Raw genomic sequence first — 24,643 nt, 5'->3', positions numbered from 1 at the left:
ATCTATCGTTTCCTGGGATGATATTATTCCCCCTTTTTAAAAGCTGATTTGCTCTTTTCCAGTCCCCTGGGACACTGTTTCTTTGATCTCAGTTTCCAAACCTGTCTTTCTGTTCATAGGAGCAATGTCCATAGTCCACTGTCCATAAGTGTCCTCTTACGGTTATGCTTGAGACTGTTTCTCTGTCTTTCCGCTGGCTCTGTTTTGCTTTCTGACTGTGGCACAAAAATATTCATTACCTGAGCTCCAATAATATCTAAGGAAATATCACTACCGCTAACTACATCTCTTGGTATAATCCCTTCCCCAAACTCCCAAACTCAGGAATATATGCAACTATTTTATGAGTTTATAATTTCAGGAGACAAATATGTTGACAAGGAGAAAGGTACATATATAAGTCTATATCTATAATATATATATATATTATTTAATAAATAATTGTAAAAAAAATCTCTGTCCAACTCATCCAAGCAAATTGGCTTATTTCTTTTAGAAGTTGCTTTAGAGATGATTTTGAGATTAAAATAGTCATTTTTTAGCTCATTGTACAATCTATCGGAAAATAACTACTGGTAAATGATTCCAGTTTTAGGAATGTCTGAAACTTCTTGTATCATAAGCAGAAGGAATACAAGATTATTAAAATGTATTACTAATTCCATCCTCTACATCTGATCTCCTGAGGTACTATTCTGAGATGAAGATATTTATTATTTATATGGTGACATTCGTTTGTGCTCATAACTTTGCAAGTAGATAAAGACAGCTGACTAATTTAAGAGGTAGTGTTAGATTCTCTTACCATATGGTGTGGCCCATTTTAATTTATGATATGTTACCCCTTCCTGTTATTTCCTGTTCCCTCACAGCATGTATGTTTTTACCAATATATAATCCCTTACATTTTTGACACGTTGGGCCAGATTTAGAGGTGATGTAAGGTAAATTGCATGTTGGCAATTAGTGTGACTCTAGTGGAGTCTAGTTATCTGTACAACTACATCACATATATACTGAAGTGGCCAGAAAACAGTTGTAATTACACCAGCGTAGATTTACTCTCTGTCCAGAACTACTTTTGATTGTGGCACAAGGTCCCTAAATCTTAATTATTACAATCAAGAACAGGAACATGAGTGGAAATGGCTAGAGATCATTCATCCAGTGGGCTGGAAAGCAATAATGTAGGGACAAAGTGAGAAAGGCTAAAAGTCATGCTGAGTTGGACCTTGCAAAGGGAATTAAAATCAATAGTAAAAGTTTTATAGCCGTATAAATAGGAAGAAAACAAAAAAGAGGAAGTGGGACCGCTAATCACTGAGGATGGAGTGGAGGTTAAGGATAATCTAGGCATGGCCCAATATCTAAACAAATGCTATGCTTCAGTATTTAATGAGGCTAATGAAGAGCTTAGGGATAATGGCAACATAACAAATGGGAATAAGGATATGGAGGTAAATATTACCAAATCCAAGGTAGACGCCAAACTCGAACATCTTAATGGGAGTAAATCAGGGGGCCCAGATAATCTGCATCCAAGAATAGTGAAGGACCTGGCACATGAAATTGCAAGTCCATTAGCAAAAATTTTTAATGAATCTCTAAACTCATGGGTTGTGCCATTTGACTAGAGAATTGCTAATATAGTTCCTATTTTTAAGAAAGGGAAAAAAAAGTGACCCAGGTAACTACAGGCCTGTTAGTTTGACATGTGCAGTATGCAAGGTCTTGGAAAAAATTTTGAAGGAGAAAGTAGTTAGGGACATTGAAGTTAATGGCAATTGGGACAAATTACAACATGGTTTTACAAAAGGTAGATCGTGCCAAACCAACCTGATCTCCTTCTTTGAGAAAGTAACAGAGTTTTTAGATAAAGGAAATGCAGTGGATCTAATCTACCTCGATTTCAGGAAGGCATTTGATACCGTACCACATGGGGAATTATTGGTTACATTGGAAAAGATGGGGATCAATATGAAAATTGAGAGGTGGATGAGGAACTGGTTAAAGGGGAGATTCCAGCGAGTCATACTGAAAGGTGAACTGTCATGTTGGAGGGAGGTTACTAGCGGAGTTCCTCAGGGATCAGTTCTGGGACCATTATTATTTAATCTTTTTATTACTGACCTCGGCATTGGGAGTGTGCTAATAAAGTTTGCAGATGACACAAACTTGGGAGGTATTGCTAATTCAGAAAAAGATCGGGAAATCATACAGGAAGATCTGGATGATCTTGTAAATTGGAGTAATAGGATGAAATTTAATAGTGAGAAGTGTAAGGTTATGCATTTAGGAATTAATAACAAGAATTTTAGTTATAAACTGGGGACACATCAGTTGGAAGTAATGGAAGAGGAGAAGGACCTCGGAGTCCTGGTTGATCACAGGATGACTTTGTGACATGGCTGTGAAAAAGGCTAATACGGTCATAGGATGCATTAGGCAAAGTATTTCCAGTAGGAATAAGGAGGTGTTAGTGCAGTTATACAAGGCATTGGTGAGACCTCATTTGGAATATTGTGTGCAGTTCTGGTCTCCCGTGTTTAAGAAGGATGAATTCAAACTGGAACAGGTACAAAGAAGGGCCACTAGGATGATCCGAAGAATGGAAAATCTGTCTTATGAAAGGAGACTCATGGAGCTTGGCTTGTTTACTTTAACCAAAAGAAGGCTGAGGGGAGATATGATTGCTCTCCTTAAATATATTAGGGTATGTCTACACTACCACCCTAGTTCGAACTAGTTCGCGCGGCACGGAGTCTGAACTAGCGGACATTTAAAAATGGCGGCGCCCGGCAAGATGCAAATGAAGCCTGGGAAATTCAAATCCCGGCTTCATTTGCAACTCCGGTTGCCTACATTATCACCCTAGTTCGAACTAGGGTGGTAATGTAGACATACCCTTAGAGGGATAAATACCAGGGAGGGAGTGGAATTATTTATGCTCAATACCAATGTGGACACAAGAATAAATGGATATAAGCTGGCTATTAGGAAGTTTAGACTCGAAATTAGGTGAAGGTTTCTAACAATCAGAGGAGTGAAATTCTGGAACAGCCTTCCAAGGGAAGTAGTGGGGGCAAAAGACCTATCTGGCTTCAAGATTAAGCTAGATGGGTTTATGAAGGGCATGGTTTGATGAGCTAACATGATCTTGGCAATTAATTGACCTTTCACTATCAGTGGCAAATAGGCTAATGGTGGGAAGTTAGGAGTTGCTATAGAGAAATTTTTTTCTGGGTGTCTGGTTCATGAGTCTTGCCCACATGCTCAGGGTTCAGCTGATCGCCATATTTGGGATCAGGAAGGAATTTTCCTCCAGGGTAGATTGGCAGAGGCCCTGGAGGTTTTTCACCTTCCTCTGTAGCTTGGGGCAAAGGTCACTAAAAGGAGGATTCTTTGCATCTTGGGGTCTTTGAACCATCGTTTCAAGGACTTCAATATCTGAGATATTATTCTAGCAGTGGATGGGTGAGATTCTGTAGCCTGCATTGTGCAGGGGGTCAGACTAGGTGATCAAAATGGTCACTTCTGACCTTAAAGTCTATGAGTCTATTAATATACTACTTACACTTTGTTAGAGGCACTGTGACAAACTGGCACAGTATTCATCTCTTCCACCCCTGTGATTTTATGATAGGCTGTTGGAACTTTAGGCTTCTAGATTAATTCCTTTTGTGACAATATGGCAGGGAAGCAAGAGACACAGATGTAGCAAAGGAATTCCTCAACAACAGTTACTGTACTCTAAAAAGCAATCAAGAACAAAGCAAAAAAAGCCATATATGCACTCTTCCCTAGTCTAGTCTTATTCCTTCTGTAAATCCACATTACAGGCAAGGCAGACTTGTCCTGAAAATCCTTCTATGTGATGGCTGGCCTCTCTGCCCAGAGCAGGACCATGCTTTTAAATAGGGCCAGATCTCTGTGCCATTAATCTAGCCTAGGATGCTACAAACCCACCACATATCCTTGTCCCTACCTCCCTGCAGATATCTGTGCAGAAAACCCCTTGTTTCTTGGCAGCATTCCAGAGTTGAGAGAGAATCAAAGTAATTGGTCCCAAATTGCAGGCTTGATGTCTGTTAGTCCCTTAGGGTATGTCTATACTGCCTCCCTAGTTCGAACTAGGGTGGCTAATGTAGGCATTCAAACTTGAAAATGAATACCGGGATTTAAAATATCCCGGGCTTCATTTGCATGTTCCTGAGCGCCGCCAATTTTAAATGCCCCGTAGTTCGAACTCCCTGCCCGCGACTACATGCGGCATGGACTAGGTAGTTCGAATTAAAGATCCTAATTCGAACTACCATTACTCCTCCTTGCAGGAGGAATAACAGTAGTTCGAATTAGGGGCTTTAATTCGGACTGCCTAGTCCATGCTGCATGTAGTCACGGGCAGGGAGTTCAAACTACGGGGCATTTAAAAATGGCGGCGCTCAGGAACATGCAAATAAAGCCCGGGATATTTCATTTGCATGTTCGAATGCCTACATTAGCCACCCTAGTTTGAACTAGGGTGGCAGTGTAGATATACCCTCACTGAGGTGTCCAACATCTTTCCTGGACAGGATGACTGTCATGCAATGCAACGGGCATGGTTCAGGATTTGGGTATGATTCAGGCTTGTGCAGTCAGAGTCTTACATTTCCACACACTGACAAGATAGAGTTAATTACTTGACTCTCACACTCTATTTTATCATACGATTCCCATAGTACAGTAGCTTTCAAATACTATCCAGGACAGAAAATGGAATTATGACAAATAGCAAAAAGAGTTGATACAAATGACAGAAAGTGGGGACCAGATAAATTTAGTTTTAATCATGCTGAGTTAAGATATCAAGGAATACATGTCATCCAGACAGAGATGTGGAACTGCACAGAAGGGGAAAAGGTCAGAGCAGAAATATTGACTTGAAAGTTACTGTACAAGCTAAAGGTACTAGTGAAAGCCATGACAGTAGATGAGATTGCCCAGGGATAAATGTAAAGGGATTAAATGTAGCAGAACAAGGGCAAACTTGTGCAGAACATCAAAGTAACAGAAACTCAAGACAAGATGTGTGGACATAATCTAATCTAAGAATTGTTGCCACAATGAATAAAATGCCAAAGTATCAGTGGGAGACTGATTTTATTTTTTTTTAAGTTAATTTACATTTAAATGCATTAGAAAAATTTAAGCAGCCTTGATTTGTATTTATCTCTTATGAGAAAAAAACATGTCCTTTGCTAGTTTATTCACAAAGAAGATTGCCTACTTCTGTCTCTGCAACTGTCTACAAATGTGAAGTTCAGGGTTGGAGAATACAAAATTGTAAGTTTCGTAAGTGTAGGGAAGTTTATTGGAAAGAAACTAGAGAAGAAACACATAGAGAGTATTTAAACATTTTCACATGCTTCCTATGCAGTACTAGCTCTAGTGCAGCATTTTTCGAACTTGGGCCGCAAGCCAGCCAGTGGGTTACCCTGGCAGCCCCACAACCCAATTTGAAAAAACTCTTTTCTAGTGAGTAGGTCTAGAATGAGGGGCAGTATTTAGGACATTTTGTAACTCCAATTGTATTAGAAATTAACTCTGTCTGGACAGAACCAGCTATCTCTATCTAGCAATTTATGCACATGGTTGGACTGTGATTCTCTCTCTATCACCTCCTTGTTTGTCTCGTGCGCTTATGTCTTTCAGATTACTAACTTGCTGATTAATAGATTCCACCGTCAGGTGGGACCACTGTCTGGTAATCTGAACTCTGGTATAGCATAGACCATAGAACTTCCCCCAAAATATTTCCTCAAGTAAACAGTTTAGGGAAAAAAATCCAATCTTGATTTTAAAAATTGCTAGTGATGGAAAGTCAATCATGACCCTTGGTAAATTGTTCCAATAGTTAATTACTCTCACTGTTAAAAAAATAATGCCTTATTTCCAGTGTGACTAGAGGGAAGCAACTATCATTTGCCATATGGCCAACCACATTGTGGCTTCGAGGCACTACTAAAATGTAAATCTTTAATAACTCTAATTATCTAGTTTTTCCTCTTGCAAGTCCCAATATTCTCCAGTATTAAAAAAGTCATAATCCTAGCTGAGTGGCTGCAGCAGCACAACCTGAACCTCTCACTAAGCGAATTTTAGAATATAAATTTGTAGAAAATGTTTAGCTCTATTTATAAAGACTGCTGTCTAAATATAACAATACAAAATTTTAAACATCACAGTATGTTTTAAACATCACCACACACTTTCTTGGCCTGTTCTTAATCCCATTTAACTATTCTTTATAAGAAAACAACATTCTAAATAAAATGGTTCACAATTCTGTAGTGAAACAAGCCTGAGGCAAAGTTAAACAGAGCCTCAGAATAAACTGCAGTGTATTCTGTCACAACACTGCACGAGATATGAATCGACCAGACTGACTCTGTTACACACAGTTGCAGTTAAATCTGTCCTTTCTCCTGTGTTAATGTTGCTATTTTCACCAGTAGCCAATATTTCTACATCCTAAACTATAGGAGAAGCTAAAAATATTTCATACCCATTGTGCCAGGCTTGTGGGAGGGGAGCAAGGGACTTACCAGGTACCTGGGCAAGCTGGGAGTGTGGGAGGGCTCTGTGCAGTCAGAAGAGATGGGGCCTCAAGCAGAAGGGTCAAGGGTGGGTACAGCCAGCCCTCTGCACCGCAGCCCCTCTTTCTCCTATCCAGCCCTCAGAGCTGCTGGATCGCAGCACTCTGGCAGCAAGTTAAAGGGTTGAGGTAGCAGACACTGCCACTCCTGCAATAGTGGCAGTCAGCCAGGGGCTCCAGGCCCTTTTGAATTACTGGACCCCAGGTCAGTTGTTCTCTTTGCACACTTACCCCCTGTTCATGGGCCTGACCAGGCTATTAATCCAATTCACAAGCATAATGCTAGTGCTAAGTAACTGAAGGCAGAAAAGGTCTCATAAGAACAGCTGTTTTTCTACCTACTGTTCTGACCATATTCCAACTTCAATTATATTCTTCCTACTTACTATTCCCTGAATTTTCATTAGAGGCAATTTTTCAACTAACTTCCTAAAAGGGATAGAAACAAAAAGTGCACCATGCTGTGTTTTCTTACTTTTGCAGAGCTGACAGCTGCTTCCTAACTCAGACTGGAGAGGTGAGCAAGCCTTCTATTTACAGCATACACAAAAAGCACTTTAGAATTTTCAAGGTGAAGGGTTTTAATAAATGTAAAACTGTTGTCAGGGGATATAACTGTCAAAGCAAAATATTACTTGAAAAATATTAATTTAATCTAGGATTTTGTCAACTTTTCCATTCAGAAAGGCAATTAGTAGCAGTTTGAAAAGAGCTTTCCAAACCTGCACTGAAATGAAATAGCTATCACACAGTGAGCTATCACTCTATAAATGTTTTGTTGTTGAAAGGCTGATTTTTGGCTTCAAATATAATGTACCTACATCATAGATAAATTAGTCTAAGAAGAAACCTGATACATGGTACACTCCAAAACTTCCAGCTAAAGAGAGATACCAAGTAGTGTGGCTGTGCTTTTATTGGCTATAGGTAAGATTCGGTTGTGTATGGGGCTACAGTTGAAATCAATAGGAGATATAAATGTATTGGAGGAACAGGATACTGAAGCTGCAGATCTGAGAGCAGAATTTTGTTTCACAGTTGTGCTGGCCTGCCAAAGGGGGTGGGGTGAGGAAAAAGGACAACTGCCCTGCTGCCCAGTGATTCAAAAGGGTCCAGAAATCCTGGCCACCACTGCTATGATAGTGGCAGCAGCCAGAGCTCTGGGCCCTTTAAATTGCTGCCGGAACCCCAACCAATGCACTCCAGGAAGTACTGGTGCTACCTGGGGAAGCGATCCAAAGCTCCACCCTTTCCATCTGAGACTCCTCCCCTTTTGGGGACATGGAGACTCCCACTATTACCACCTTTTCCAGGGTCCCACCAAGGCTGTCAGCCTCACTGCAGCTGTGTTTATAATCACAATATATCAGAATTGGGCAAGATCTCGCCCACCTAGCTCTTTTATAAGGGCCTGCACAGCAGTTCCCAGCCTCACCACCTAACACGTTGCCTGGGAGCCAGGGATGTGCAGGCCCTTTCAACTGTTTCTATTTAAAGGGCTTGCTCTTTCCCTGTGGCTGCCAGGCCACGTGTTACAATCCATGGGGAAGGCACGAGCCCTTTAAATAGTTGAAACGGCTCATACCTCCTCTGCTCCCATTAGCAGCAGGCCCAGGAGCTGTGAGCTCTTTCAACTCTTGCTATTTATAGAGCTCACAGAGAAGACTCAATCCCTTTAAATAGAAGCAGTTGAAAGGGCTCTCACCAACCCGGTGTCTCCCAGGCAACACATTAGGGAGCAGGGCCAGAAGCAGTGAACCCCTTCAACTGCTTCTGTTGAAAGGGCTTGTGCCTTCCCAGCAGCTGCTAATGTGTGAGCCCTTTAAATAGAAGCAATGGAAAGAGCCCGCAGCTCCCAGCTCTGCCACATTGCCTGGGAGCTGCAGGGGAGTCATGAGCCCTTTCACTGTCTCTATTTAAAAGCCCCACCCCTTTAGCCTGAGGCCTGTCCCTTTTCGGGCCCACGACAACTTAGAACAACTTTTGAAATGGCCCCCCTTCAAAAATTGTCAACCCCTGGAACATATTTTGATCCTTTTCTCCCCTGCATGGAAAGCTTCGCATTGAAATTCAAAAAGCCCTTGCATGCTTATGTCACTGCCTTATATTTTGTAACACTGGATTCACACAGCTGATGCCTCTACCAAACCTCAGACATGGAAATTTTACTTTACCGTCGCTCTGCTTCCTTATTCCAAGTAGCCTGTCCCCAGGAGTGAAGTATTTTGTAATCAATATGGTAGATGGTTTTTGAAGATTTCAGAAAAATTCAGATAACAGAGCTCCACTCCAGACTGTTATAATGAACACTCACTTAATTACTTATAAATAAACACATGAATGAAATCTGTTATTGTCCATATAGAGGTGCCCTCTTCACCTTCTCAAATCCAGTGGCTTAGTGGAGATCGTAGCTCAGAAGCTATTGGATCTTCCTTCCTCTGAACTTGTTTTTTATGCCACCTTTTGGTAGCCCTGGCTCACTATAGTCCATGATCTCTGATGTTTTAAGTTTGGTTTCCCAGTACTTTCACCAAGATCTTGGGACAACTCTCCTCCAGCAGTCAAGATTCAACTCTCCTGACAGTCCTTGTCCATTGCTTGAATTTGAATGTCCATTCCATGCACTCATTTGACAAGTGGGTCTTTCACCCAAAAGCTCATGAGAGTGTATATTTTTGTTAGTCTCTAAGGGTATGTCTACACTACCCTCCTAGTTCGAACTAGGAGGGTAATGTAGGCACACCGCACTTGCAAATGAAGCCCAGGATTTGAATTTCCCGGGCTTCATTTGCATAAGCGGGGCGCCGCCATTTTTAAAACCCCACTCGTTCGAACCCCGTGCAGCGCGGCTACACAGGGCACGAACTAGGTAGTTTGAACTAGGCTTCCTAGTTCGAACTACTGTTACTCCTCGTGGAATGAGGAGTAACGGTAGTTCAAACTAGGAAGCCTAGTTCGAACTATCTAGTTCGTGCCCCGTGTAGCCGCGCTGCACTGGGTTCGAACGAGCGGCGTTTTAAAAATAGCGGCGCCCCGCTTATGCAAATGAAGCCCGGGAAATTCAAATCCCGGGCTTCATTTGCAAGTGTGGTATGCCTACATTACCCCACTAGTTCGAACTAGCGGGGTAGTGTAGACATACCCTAAGGGTGTGTCTACACTACAAAGTTAATTCGAACTAACAGACGTTAGTTCGAATTAACTTTGATAGGTGCTACACAAGCGCTCCGCTAGTTCGAACTTAATTCGAACTAGCGGAGCGCTTAGTTCGAACTAGGTAAACCTCATTCTACGAGGACTAAGCCTAGTTCGAACTTACTAGTTCAAATTAAGGGGTGTGTAGCCCCTTAATTCAAACTAGTGGGAGGCTAGACCTCCCCAGCTTTCCCTGGTGGCCACGGAAACACTACTGTCCCCCTCCCGTCCCCGGACTCCTTAAAGGGGCACAGGCTGGCTACGATGCCCATGCCAGGTGCAAGCCTGCCAGCACCCAGCCAGCAGACCCTGCACCTGGCACGGCACAGAGCCACCCACCCGATGCCCCCCAGCGCAACCCCTCTTCCCGGGACCAGGCTGGCGGCTCCCGGGAGCTTGCGCGGGATGGCAAGAGGCGGGCACCCGCCTGGTCTAGTGCGGACATCGTGGACCTCGTCCACGACCTCCGCACTAGGAACAGGAAAGTGGTCGTCTAGGGCAGGAGAGCTGCCAGCCTGGCCACCCAGGAGCAGGTGTGCATGAAAATCAAGGTTGTCCACTGAGACCCCCCCGGCCCTGAGCTTACAATGGCCGTCCTGGGTCAGACCAAAGGTCCATATAGCCCAGTAGCCTGTCTGCCGAAAGTGGCCAACCCTAGGTACCCTGGAGGGGATGGACCGAAGACAGTGACCAAGCCATTTGTCTCGTGCCATCCCTCTGCAGCCTTCCACAAACTTTGGGGAGGGACACCACTCCTACCCCCTGGCTAATAGCACTCCATGGACCCAACCTCCATCACTTTATCTCACTTCTCTTTAAACTCTGTTCTAGTTCTAGCCTTCACAGCCTCCTGCAGCAAGGAGTTCCACAGGTTGACTCTTTGCTTTGTGAAGAAGAACTTTCTGTTGTTAGTTTGAAGCCTGCTACCCATTCATTTCATTTGGTGTCCTCTAGTCCTTCTATTATGGGAACTAATGAAGAACTTTTCTTTATGCACCCTCTCCACACCACTCATGCTTTTATAGACCTCTATCCTATCCTCCCCTCAGTCTCCTCTTTTCTAAGCTGAAAAGTCCCAGTCTCTTTAGCCTCTCTTTATATGAGACCTGTTCCAAACCCCTCATCATTGTAGTTGCCCTCCCCTCTCCCACCCTCTCTCTTCCCCTCTCCCACCTCCTTTTCCCTGTCTCCCCCAGTTTTGTTCAATAAAGAGATTCTATTTTTGAACACAATTGTCCTTTATTTTGTACATCAGGAAGGGGGGCTAGTGAGGGGTATGTGGAAGGAGGGGAGGGAGGAATGGGGTACGAGCCCCCGATGGGGAGGACTGGGCTTGCTCTGCGGGCTTCTGGGGGTGGAACCTCTTCTGCAGCCCCCCAATTGCCTCCTCTCCCCAGATGGCAGCCTGCGGCAAGTGCAGCCGGTCTGATGGCCGAGTGCTGTGATGTGCCCAGTGTGGGTAGTCCGGGTAATCCAAGCCAGGACTGCTTTGCAAGCGGGGCACCCCTGAGAACTGTCTGTCCGGGGTGGGAGTCGGGTCCCTTTAAGCACAGCCCTCGGCTAGCCTGAGACTGCAGCTCCACGCTCTAAGTCATCATCCGATGCCCTGCCGGCACTGCTTCCGGCCATCCTTTACCCCGGTTCAGGGTCTACTCTGTGTGGACATGCTAGTTCGAATTAGCAAAACGCTAATTCGAACTAGTTTTTTAGTCTGGATGCGTTAGTTCGAATTAGCTTAGTTCGAATTAAGTAATTCGAACTAAGTTAGTTCGAATTAGCGCTGTAGTGTAGACATACCCTAAGGTGCCACAGGACTACTCATTGTTTGAAATGTACAGACTAACAAAGCTACTCCTCTGAGACTTCATTCCATGGTGGTTCCTAGTCATCAAATAGACCTCTGTGGAGTTCTCACGTGTTTAATCACTGTGTCATGTCCTACCATAGGTTTTACTTCCCACAATCCCATCCATAAAATCATAAAGTTTAATATTTTAAAGTTTTACTTGTGGCAAACCTTAGATCTAGCTGAATCTTCAGTCTGTATTTCTGTGGCCTATATTTTTGTTTGAACCTCTTCTGTTCTTAAAAATGTTTTCTTAAAAGTATAGCTTAGTTTAAGTTTATGCTCTTGTAATTATATCATTGCTTAAATCAACATTACAAATGTGCATCATCCCTCTAGGTTTAGGTTCGATTTGTAGTATTTTATGTATGCTGGCAGTCCTGCTTTCATAGAGGTGTTTTTTTCCCCTCACTAATGCATAGCCACTGAATTTGTAATCCATATTGTACAAAAAGATTACGACATACTACAAAATTCTTGGCAGTGTGTCGCTGATCTGACTTTGGCTCCCTAACTTTGCAATAGCTGACAGCAATTAAGAAATTTGCCAACTGTATAAATATATGCATATAGATAATTTTTGGGTTGCTTTTAAGTTATAACATGACTAATGTTATTCTACCAGTGTTCGCACAGTTCTGATCACATGATAATCAGGTGTCCTAAATCTGTGAGAGTAAATCAATAATCCTGGTTTGCTCTGGCATAATTCTTCCTTTGTTTACAAGGGATAAGTATTCTTCATGAAGGAAACCTGGCTGAAGTGTATATTCAAATTATATTCTAATTACTAGATTAGATTTACTTCTAGTGTGACTCTATTAATCATGTTTGCCCAATAGCGTGAGATAAGAAAAAAGTTGGAAAATATAAAGTGCCTTAATCTTCTCTCTGTTTACCTCAAAATAGTATATAATTGTTATAGAGAATGATACTGATAACAGTACTGATAACTTAGCTCTTATGTAGCACTTTTAATCAGTATATCTCAAAGTACCTTACCAAGGAGATCATTGTCATTATGATGTACACAGTAGATTGGAAACTGTAAGCTGTACACTATTGTATTAAACCCCAACCAGATAGATAGATAGATAGATATAGATATCTATTGTAGGAGTTCATGACAGCAATACAGTAAATTCAGGATTCACTGGTGTGGCATTCTGACAGGTCTTCTGCTCCGTCAGTGACGATAAACGTTCAGCTGCATGCATTTTTGTATGCTCCCTCAGTATATCATGCCAGCTCTGAGCAGGTGGCTAGCATAATAGACTTCACAAGAGCCCCCAAAGACCACACACTCAGATAAGATACAAAAACACCTGAGTCAGGTTTATTGTTCAATGAAATACATTAATAGTTGTCGGTAGCCAGATGGCTTCCAAGCCCCTAGGTATTTGTATCCGGGACGGTGGACTCGGCTCAATCAGTAATATGGATTTCACTATCACCCACCAAAGTTGGACAAAGAGTTAAATGAGGTACCCCAGTATTGATAGACTGAAATGAACAATCTATGATACACACCGTAAGTATCATCTTACACATTAATTATATGTTTGGTAACTCCTCTTGTATTTTCTTGCAAAGCATTGTTTGCTTTCATTCTAGTTGTTTCAAACTATTTTATCGTATATCAGCAGCTTGTCCCTGTACAGTCCTGACAGAATGTATTTACATATTTCATGTGCTTTTATCAGTGGTAGCAGTTCTAGTGCTAAGAGACACTGACTGCAGGTAAACATTTGCTTTTGACATAGACTGTCTATTACCTATTGTATAACTTTTGCTTACTTTGGTTCAAGCACCAGGGCCATGCTTCAGGCTATTTCTTTCTCCTACATCTCTCTCTCTACCTGTACACATCACATCACACTCTTGGCTCATTGCTCACAAATACAAAAAAATCCATTTGTCAAAGGAAAGAACAGCTCCCTCATTTTACATGTGGCAAACAACTGTTACCAAATACAGAAGCTTCAGGGGGTAGCCGAATTAGTCTGTACAGGATAAAATTAAAAAACAACAAAAGGTCTGGTAGCACTTTAGAGACTAACAAAACATGTAGATGGTATCATGAGCTTTCATGGCAGTGGGCTATGCCCACAAAAATTCATGATACCATCTACATGTTTTGTTAGTCTACAAAGCGCTACCAGACCTTTTGTAACTTTTTAAGTTTCTTTATGTTAGCAAGTAATCACAGTAAAAAAAGACATAATTATGTTGGAAATCACGTAAGTTTCAATCACATCATTGACATTCGTTGGGGTCAACTACACATTAACAAGTCCCAGAGGGGCAGCCATGTTAGTATCTGCAAAAACAACAAGGAGTCCTGTGGCACCGTCTTTTAAGGTGCCACAGGACTCCTTGTTTTTATAGATTAACAGACAGACACTTCTTCCTTTCCTGCCTCTCTTAAAGTATTCAAATCCTTCTTCCAAACAGAACGGACACACACACACACACACACACACACACACACACACCTCCTAGAGCTCTAATCTTCTTCATTCCTCTCCTATAATTAAATTCACCCTGTACTTCCTTCTCTGTGTCTGCATCCGCCTAGCTCCCTATACGCTTCCTTCTCACTCAGACCCACCATTTTCTTACGAGAATTCTACTGAGAGGGAAACTTTCACTTAAGAGTTGTCTGCCACAACCTCTTATAAAACCCACAGGAAAAAAACCCAGTTCCTATGCTTTAACCATGGGGGAACTAGGCACAAATATATCTTGGCTCCAAAGTTCAAATTAGGATCTGAATTTTCTTCAAAGTTCAGCAGTGTTGGACTCCAGAGATTCAATTCAGCCCATTATGGAGGTGAAGACCAGCTGTAGGGTTTAGCACTGGATCCAGACTTCACTAAAGCTGGAACCATTCGGTATGAGATTTCGGTTTGAGTCCTTGTCAACATACAGTTGCTAATTTTGAAACCATAAGTGTTTTTTACTCATTTGATATTAGTAAAGTAGTACCATATGGCATTATCTAGCACATTTTATTTTAAAAAAAAAAATCTATTATGATATTCAGTGGAATAGAATGCATAATGCCTTGGAATGGCCTAAAACATTCACTGACTTTATCAGTCTAATATCAGAATGAAATGTATTTTTTTCCTCATATCAATAGCATGGTCATAATAAGTACTAGAACGAACTAAAACTAACTTTTCAGATGTAATAAGAGTTTGGGCTGGATTGTTGGAAGGCCTAAGATTACAGGCAGTCCCCGGGTTACGTACAAGATAGGGACTGTAGGTTTGTTCTTAAGTTGAATTTGTACATAAGTCAGAACTGGCATCCAGAATCAGCTGCTGCTGAAACTGAGTTTCTCTGCCCCGGGCTTCCTGGAATCAGCCGCTGATCAGTTTCAACAGCGGCTGAATCTGGATGCCTGGGAGAGAGCAGCTGGGGCTCTGCCGGGTATGTCCCCACAGCGCTGCACCTCGGCGCTGCAGGGACCAACCCGGCAGCACCCCAGCTGCTTTACCCCAGGTGTCCCCAAGTAAGCTTCTGCTGAAACATCAGCGGCTGATTCCAGGAAGCCCGGGGCAGAGCAACTCTGCCTCGGGCTTCCTGTAGTCAGCCGCTGGTCAGTTTCAGCAGCGGCTGACTTGGGGACGCCTGGGGCAGAGCAGCTGGGGTGCTGCTGGGTTGGTCCAGTAGCGCTGAGGAGCGGCGCTGCGGGACCAATTCGGCAGCGCCCCAGCTGCTCTACCACAGGTGTCGGCGAGAAAAGCCTGGTCTGCTGGGGGGGAGGGGGTCGCACTAGCTGCGCCCCCCCCCAGCAGACCAGGGAGACGCAGGCGGAGGAACCACCGAGACACGCCGCGGTCCCGCCGCCTGCATCCTCCGTGGCTTTGCTCCGCGTCTCCCTGGTCTGCTGGGGTGCCCCCCCCAGAAGACCAGGGAGACGCGGAGCGGCTTTTCTCACTGCGGAGGACGCGGGCCGTGGAACTGCGGCGCCTCTGGGCGGTCCCGCCGCCCCTGTCCTCCGCGACTTTGCTCTGCGTCTTCCTGGTCTGCTGGGGGGCCCCCCCCCCAGCAGACCAGGTAGACACGGAGCAAAGCCACGGAGGACGCGGGCCGCGGGATCGCGGCGTGTCTGGGCAGTCCCACCGCCCCCGTCCTCAGCAGCTTTGCTCCGCGTCTCCTTGGTCTGCTGGGGGTCCCCTCCCCAGCAGACCAGGGAGACGCGGAGCAGCTTTTCTCGCCCCAGAGGACGCGGGCGGCGGAACCGCGGTGCTTCTGAGCAGTCCCACCGCCCGCGTCCTCCGGGGCGAGAAAATCCCCATTCGTAAGTACGGATCCGACGTAAGTCAGATCTGCGTAACCTGGGGACTGCCTATACACTCATGCATCCGTACTAGCAAATCATCAAATAGACAGGTCACAAATATAAATCTGAGAATAAGAAAACAAATGTTCTGTTATGTAGAATGAGAAATTTAATCTTAAATATCCAGGAGTCACTCAGTAATAGACATGGCACTGTGGAAAAGACTGTTGCCAGACTATGAAAAACTGTACTACTTTATAGTTGCCAGCAAGAAATGAAGTAAAGATATTGATGTCCAATTATGATGTCAGTTACCAAGATGCAAGTATGAATGAAATGTCAAAATGCAGTGTACTATTAAACATTAGATAGATTACTGTAGTAAATTTTCATAAAGATTGTATCTCATGTACTTCCATCAGCACCCACAAAAAATCAAAGAAAAAAACTGAAAGAAGCAGATTGATTCAGAAGGTCTGAAATGGGTATTGCAGGAGGATAGTTTCAATTCTGAATGTATGGATTTGAAAAATAGGTGTATGTAACTGTAAAATGAAAGTAAAGGGAATAAGGGAAAGCACAAAAGGAAATAAAACCAGCTACGTCAATATAAATCTAAAACAAAAGTTCCTTATTTTCATTCCTTTTCAAAATTTGTATAAACAAAACCAAAAAAGCATTGTGATTTGATTAGATTTCTTTCTGAATTGAAAACTGTCATATTAGATATAGAAGAGCAAGGCAAAAATAATAATAAAATGTACAGGCAGTCCGCGGGTTACGTAAAGGTAGGGACTATAGGTTTGTTCTGAAGTTGAATTAGTATGTAAGTCGGAACTGGCTCCAGATTCAGCCACTGCTGCTGAAACTGACCAGGGGCTGACTACAGGAAGCTAGAGGCAGAATTGCTCTGCACCCAGCTTCCTGGAATCAGCCACTGATCAGTTTCAACAGCAGCTGAATCTCGAGCCTGGGACAGAACAGCTAGGCTACCAGGTAGGTCCCTGCAGGACCAACCCAGCAGCACCCCAGCTGCTCTACCCCAGGGTCCACAACAAAAGCCTGGTCTGCTGGGGGGGGGGGGGCGCACTAGCTGTGCCCCCCACCCCCCAGCAGACCAGGGACACGGGGAGCAAAGCCGCAGCGGCGGCAGGGTGCCGCGCCTCTGAGGCTTTGCTCTGGCAAAGCCGGGGAGGCACGGGACCCTCCGCTTCCCCGGCTTTCCTCCAGGTATCCCTGGTCTGCTGGAGACGGTCCCCAGCAGACCAGGGGCACCGGGAGGAAAGCGGCAGCAGCGGCGGGGTGCCGCGCCTCTGAGGCTTTGCCAGAGCAAAGCCGGGGAGGCGCGGGACCCCTCCGCCTCCCCGGCTTTGCTCCCGGTGTCTCTGATCTGCTGGAGACGGTCCCCAGCAGACCAGAGGCACCGGGAGCAAAGCGGCAGTGGCAGCGGGGTGCCGCGCCTCTGAGGCTTTGCCAGAGCAAAGCCGGGGAGGCGCAGGACCCCTCCGCCTCCCTGGCTTTGCTCCAGGTGTCCCTGGTCTGCTGGAGATGGTCCCCAGCAGACCAGGGGCATCTGGAGTAGCTTTTCTCGCCCCAGAGGTTGAGGTGGCGGGACCGCTGTGCTCTCGGCGGTCCCGCTGTCTGTGAGCTCCGGGGTGAGAAAGCCCCGTTCGTAAGTGAGGATCCGACATAAGTCGGATCCGCGTAACTCGGGGACTGCCTGTATATGTGAAACTCACACCAGTATATCTATTCGAAGTCATTAATCTCTCTGTAAAGAAAGCTCCATATTAAGGTACTAAGTGGTCTTTTGCCATGTTCATAATCTTGCATCAGCCCCTCTGATTTAAGGGCAAATTTTCAAAATTAATAGAATAGATAAAGAAAATAGGTTAGGTAGCATACACTTTAAATGGGTGTCCAGGCATTGTATTTTCACCTAAATTTATTTTTTTCTACCCTTTTTTAAAGCACAGAACTGTTACACTTCATAGACAACCAGTTGGTGGCTTGGGCTTAAGTATAAAGGTATGCAGAGCATTTTGTTTTCTTGTTTTTTAAACTTCAGCATGTTTAGTGCATGATGGTTGTGGTTGAGATTTCATTATTTATACACATCTTTTTCAGGGTGGTGCCGAGCACAAAGTGCCTGTCGTCATATCAAAAATATTTAAAGACAAAGCAGGTAAAATATATCTCTGTACTTAAATATTTTTCTGGTGTTATATATATATGAGTCTTTTTTTAAAAACGATGTTCACTAGCTCAGAATTAAGTATATTTTTGGCTCACTGCATTAGCATTCTGGTATATAGTCTTTCAGCAAATGTTGAATGGCTGTATATGGACAATTGTCTCTCGTTCTGATTTCAAATAATGTGTAGTTTTTATTGTAGACTGGTAGCTAAAATGTTATCTGATAAATGTTAATTTTAGAAATATTTTTCACAATAGCACATCCTGATTATAAATACCGCCTTTAACTTTTCTTTGGGGCGAGGGGAATTGACATGAAAAAATAACTGCATCAATTAATTGTAATAACACAGGATAAACAAATGTAAACGAACTAAAACTTTTTTTCCAGAACTGTAATTCATTATCATATGCTATGACTAAACCTGTTTTTGACACCAATAGGCAGCCATCAACAATGCTGAATGAATATATATATAAATTAGTGTAATAGAACACACAATTAAAGCATTATACTGACAGTTGCTCAGTCCAAATAACCTAAATAAGACCCTATGTATCAATTAAAGCCCTACACTAAGGATGGAATTTTTCCAGGCACAGAGGTCACTAAGGTGAACTTCACTTTTAAAAAGGCACAGTACAAGCCTGGCAAGAAAAGACATAATAAAAAAAAATAAAAAGGAAGCAATCAGGAATAAACAAAATACCATTATTTTATGATTAGTACAGTCATCCTAAATTGAAGTTTTCGATAAATGAAAACCATAATAGACACAACAGTTTCATTCAAATTTGCATTTGTATTTCTAAGTTAAATAATCAGACACACACATTTGTAATGATTTAGGTCATTTTTATAATTTCCATGCACAAATGCTAGGCTTTGTAGGAATGCTGAGTGCCTACTTGCTAATGAAGCTGAAAGAACCTGTTCAGACACAACTGTCATTGCTGACTTTGGGAGGGTAATTTCTTTTCTCTGAGATTTCTTCTTTGTTTGTAGGAAATACAAAGAGGATCCTTCCTGCTAGTCTTCTTTAGGGTACAAACTAGAACAATATGTGTCTATATACATAAATATACATATTTTTAATCAGAAATCTGACCTGCCAGTTCTATCAGTTATCAGACAGGGAGCTGTGAAGTAAAAGAATGAGAAAGTCAGACTGATCTTAAGTAAGTCTTCTGAATGTTCATTCAGATGTGCTCAATGTGAATAAGAATTTGTGTATCTCGTGTTAATAATAATGAAAAAGACAGCCTCGCTGGAAATACAGCTCTGAGAAGAGTATTAAGCTGAGCTACTACTTGAAGCAAGTAAATTAATTTGAGAGTGAGTGGCATCAGGCAGGGATTTCTGTACTCCTGACAAGGCCTTCTGCCATGGCAGCTAGTCAGCCTAGCAATGTGAGAAGCACAGGGTCATCAAGAAACTTCACAAGTTGTAAAATACATTTTGCATATTTTATTTAGTTGCTAAACATACACAAATTTAGCGACAACTTGTAATTTCATTTAAAATTCTCTCTATGCAGTAATGAAACACGGTGCCAGAAAACTGAAGGAATGTACTGCTGTGTGAGGCAAATATCTGGCATTGTTAACAGTGCCTCAATAAGCAGCCTTATTACTAGAGCAATTGACCACTCCCAAGAGTCACTTTTTTAAAGGGTTTGCTGTTGTAACCACTGCTTGGTGAATCCCTAGCATAATCGTAGCTGTTAAACCTGAGCTGGAGAAGCCTTGTATGGGTGGGAATGGGGCCTGTGCCCTGCATCTACCTGGCCACTTTCCCTTGGGACAGGCCCCATGAACGTACATAAGAAGCTGCTAGAGGTGGCTTCATCTCTCAATTCTGCCTGCTGGATCTTTGCAACAAATAAGGTAATCTTTTATAGCTATTAAAATATACATTGGGGAAGGATGGAAGTAACTATTTTGTGATTTGTACCTTGCCTGTTCAAAAACAATCCTAAGTCACTACTACGTTTCATAGTTAAGAACTGAATGGATGATGTTTCAGAGGAATTTTGATTGTTTCCTTTAGCCAGATATCCTAAATTTTCCCTCAAAAAATCTGTTTGCTTAAACCTCATTAACTACAATATTAACTTCCTTAAGTTTCTGATCCTTTCATCCAATTCCTTTCCCTTCCCAGAATTTGGAAGATTGCTTGCCCTTCCTTTCTGCAGTCATAATAGGCCAGTTTGGTTGCTGATTTTAGCTCAAGATAGCCATCTTTCCACTGATACAGGATAGTCTCATTTCCCTTCCTCCCTTTCTCCCTCTCTCTCACACATACATGTGCGCGCACGCACGCACACACATACACAGAGGGGCTTGATTTTCCGCAAATGCTTTTAACAGAAAAGTTTTCCGTTAAAAGCATTTGCGGAAAAGTGCGTCTAGATTGGCACGGACGCTTTTCTGCAAAAGCACTTTTTGCGGAAAAGCATCCGTGCCAATCTAGACGCGCTTTTGCGCAAAAAAAGCCCCGATCGCCTTTTTAGCCATCGGGGCTTTTTGCGCAAAACAGTACTGTGCTGTCTACATTGGCCCTCTTGCGCAAATGATTTGCGCAAGAGGGCTTTTGCCCGAACGGGAGCAGCATAGTACATAGTGTTCTTGCGGAAATTCAAGTGGCCAGTGTAGACAGCTGGCATGATTTTGTGGAAAAACTTGCCAGTCTAGACACAGCCAGGGAGTTTGCGCTGCTTTCTCTCACATCTCATGGAACCCATTTGCTATCTTAGTGTAGAGACTCAAGCTATGACGGAACTCAAACTCAAAACCTTTGGCTGATCTATGCTTATTGACTTGGGCTCACTGGGATGTTCAGTTGCAAAGTAGCTGCTCTGGCTTGGGCTGTAGCCCAACCTCTGGGACCCTGCCCAGTGACAGGGTCCCAGACCTCAGACTCCAGTCTGAGTCTGAACATCTGCTACAGCTAAACATTCACTTAGCCTGAATCATGAACTTGAATCAGCTGGCATGGACCAGGCATGGGTTTTCACTGCAGAGTAGATATAGCCCCAGGTATCTCAAGATAGCTTCTGGATGAAAAGAGTTGTCTCTAGTTGCATTCCATCCATCAAATTGTAAGTAGGATTCAATGTCATTACAGTAAAACTCCGATAGTCCGGCATCCAACTGTTCGGCAGTCCCGATACTCCGGCATCAAAATGCCAGGCGCTCCTGACCAGCTGATTAAAAAGCTTGCCGCTCAGCACACATGCTGGCTGTAACCAGAGGGAGCATAAGGTTGGGGGAGAGGGGGAGTGGGATCGTGTTACAGTATGGAGAAGAGCGTTTTGCTTCAGTGAAGGGGAAAGGGGAGGGGAGAGGGAGGAGGATCCGGTTACACCACGGAGGAGACCTGAAGAGGAAAGGGGAGCAGAGAAGGAAGGAGATTGTGTCCTGGCCAGCTGTTAAGCCACGCAGCTGTACAGGACCTCCCGATTCTCCGGCAAATCTGATAATCCGGCACCACCTAGGTCCAAAAGGTGCCGGATTATCAGAAGTCTACTGTAATTTCACCAACATCTGATTAGCAAAACAATGAGAAATGTCTACATCATTTTGAACTCATTACTACTCTTAAACACTCGGGTATCAATAGCAAGAAGAAGTATATGTCTCCATCCTTCAACTCATTAAGGGACTCTTCTCAGATCATGGCCTAGCAACTGTTACTGGTCCGATTGTAACTTCCAGATTAGATTACTGTAACTCACTCAACTGAGAGTTCAGTGTGTGTGTCAACAAGAAATTTCTCAGTACCACATGCAGTAGCCCATTTCCTAATCAGAATATCAAGCTTACTGTGATGACTTCAGGGCTGCGTCTAAATTGGCATGATTTTCTGGAAATGCTTTTAACGGAAAAGTTTTCCATTAAAAGCATTTTTGGAACAGAGCGTCTAGATTGGCACGGACGCTTTTCCGCAAAAGCACTTTTTGTGGAAAAGTGTCCGTGCCAATCTAGACGCGCTTTTCCGCAAAAAAAGCCCCAATCGCCATTTTCGCGATCGGGGCTTTTTTGCAGAAAACAAATATGAGCTGTCTACACTGGCCCTTTTGCGCAAAAGCTTTGCGCAAAAGGGACTTTTGCCTGAACGGGCGCAGAATAGTATTTCCCCAAGAATGACTGATTTCTTACAGTAGGAAGTCAGTGCTTTTGTGGAAATTCAAGTGGCCAGTGTAAACAGCTGGCAAGTTTTCCCGGAAAAGTGGCAGATTTTCCGAAAAACTGGCCAGTCTAGGCACAGCCCAGATATTTAAAATATAATTATAGTTGCTCATCCAGTACTCTTATAAATTAAGAATCAGAGCATAAATAGGACTGCCCCTCTACATTATCTATGTGAAGCTCACACTATCCTCAACAGCTTTTACAAAGAGTGGAAAAGGACATGACCAGTGATTCATGTTCTCCTTGCCCTCGCTCTCTTTTCTGTCTCATGTACTAATTTTCCATTCATGACCCACCGCATGTACCTATTATTCAGTTTGCTGGAGCTTTTGATAGACAGAATGAATGGGAGGAGCTCAAGGCCCAAACCAGTAAATTAATACACACACACACACACACACACACACACACACACACTCTCTCTTTCAAAATAAAAATAATTACATGAGAGAGACCCTAATATCAGAGTCCACACTGATCCAATAGAAATGTGCATTTTAATATCAGCATGTAAATACTAGAGTGAAAATGTGTTAGACATGTGGTTAATAATGTGAGATTTTGTTAAGAATTGAGAGAAACTGAAATTACCTTGTGGATAAGTACAGGAAGTGGCAATACGAGGAGAAAGTTTGTAAATTGACAATGAAATATAATATTGTAAAACATGAAATCAATGTTATTCAAACTCGAAAAGGGAAAGTTGTATTTCCTGGAAATGCTGGAATATCACACAGAGAACATCTTTGGTATAGAAAACAAAAGAGCTATTTCTGAATAGCTTTCCACATATTAATACAGTGCTGTTCTAGTATATCTGAACACCTTTTGGAATAAGACAGATAAACTATAGTATTCATTATTAGAACTTTTTGGAAGAAAATATGAGTCAGTCTTACAGGCAAAAAGCTGTGTCCCACTAGGAGTGAAGTGTTTCATTCTATATGTCTAAGAGTGTGTCTACACTGCGCCGTTTTTCCGGAATAATGGCTGTTATTTCAGAAAAACAATACTAGCGTCCACACAGCAATTGCATTATTTTGAAAGAAAATCAAAATAACGAAGGGCTTTTTCTGACATTGGTAAACCTCATTCCACAAGGTTTAATGCCTCTTCTGAAAAAGCTCTTTCCGAAGAGGGTGCGTGTGGATGCTTCACTGCTGCTATGTTGAAATAGCTCCTCACCAGGGCCATTCTAAAGTTATTCCTCTCCAGTGTGTCCTGGGCTTTAAATCGAGATAACACATCCACATTAGGGGAGCCTGCCTTGAACTAATGTTGAGGCTTCTCTGTAGTGTGGACACACTATTTCAAAATAAACTTTTCCTGAAGATATCTTCTGGAATAGGTTTTTCCAAAATAAGCTTACAGCACAGACGTACCCTGAACAAACAAAGAGTTCTTGAGAATAGCAACAGTAATATGATTCCTTTCTTTTGCTTTTGGGAGCAAAAAAACGTTGTTTTTTAACTATATAGAAAAAATATTCATATGTTTGTAGATCTTTCTAGACAGGTGCAATTAAAGGACTAGTAAATGGAGAACTTGAAAATATGTATATTGTGTGATAGTGATTGATCTTTCCCCACTTAAATTACTTGAGAAGGAACAAAACACATCTGGTTTTGATGTGCAGATATTTTCATATATCCAGTTAAATATTTGGGAACAATATTTTTAGAAGGAAGAAATAATTACAAAGTAAAGGCAAACCTGATGGAAATACTTCATTGTAAGTTTCATATCTTTACATGCTGTGGAAACCCACCACCATATATGCTCCTGTTACTATAAGCAGTTTATTATTGATATGAATAGAATTTTTCTGGAATGTTGAATTTGATTCAGAAAGAAAAATGTGTTAGTTTTACTTCTCCTATTTTTTTCTTTTTCCAGCTGTCTTTAGTTTTCTACAACTATATTAACAAGGATTTCCAAGTTCCATTCTTTTTCTCTGTGAGATGACATTACTTTTTAGTAATATAGATTCATGTGTATTTGTCTTTTTCTTTCTGTAAGGCAAGCTTTTAAGCATTTTATGTGCAGATGATTGTGTGGCAGTTTTAAGTGTTGTTAATAGCATCTGTCTTTTTACAACTCTTACATGTATTATGTAATTATACGCATTACTACTAATATTAATTATGGTATTATATTAATACAATGCACAATAAGTTTACTTTGAAGCCAGATAAAGAGAGTCAGAGTCTTGCTCTCAAGAAATTCCCACTTGAATGCTCCTGCCTTTCAAAGAGTTAAGACCAGGTAGCCTCTAAGG

At 42.6% G+C, this 24,643-nt stretch overlaps 1 protein-coding gene across 3 annotated transcripts in view; it reads left to right on the top strand.

Annotated features, from left to right (window-relative positions):
• SNTG2 (syntrophin gamma 2) overlaps positions 1 to 24,643 on the top strand; it is a 463,781-nt gene that overhangs the window by 223,344 nt on the left and 215,794 nt on the right. For 2 of the 3 annotated variants that reach the window (XM_075923558.1, XM_075923560.1), the window contains exons 3-4: positions 17,947 to 18,003; positions 18,103 to 18,160. In XM_075923558.1, coding sequence (XP_075779673.1) covers positions 17,947 to 18,003; positions 18,103 to 18,160 — 115 coding nt within the window. The remainder of the gene's footprint in view (positions 1 to 17,946; positions 18,004 to 18,102; positions 18,161 to 24,643) is intronic. The other variant, XM_075923561.1, reaches the window with a different exon arrangement.

Source organism: Pelodiscus sinensis, chromosome 3 (assembly GCF_049634645.1).
Source record: "Pelodiscus sinensis isolate JC-2024 chromosome 3, ASM4963464v1, whole genome shotgun sequence".
Classification (NCBI taxonomy): Eukaryota; Metazoa; Chordata; order Testudines; family Trionychidae; genus Pelodiscus; species Pelodiscus sinensis.
The sequence above is the reverse complement of the archived record's forward strand: the minus strand, read 5'-3'. Positions and strand labels throughout refer to the sequence as shown.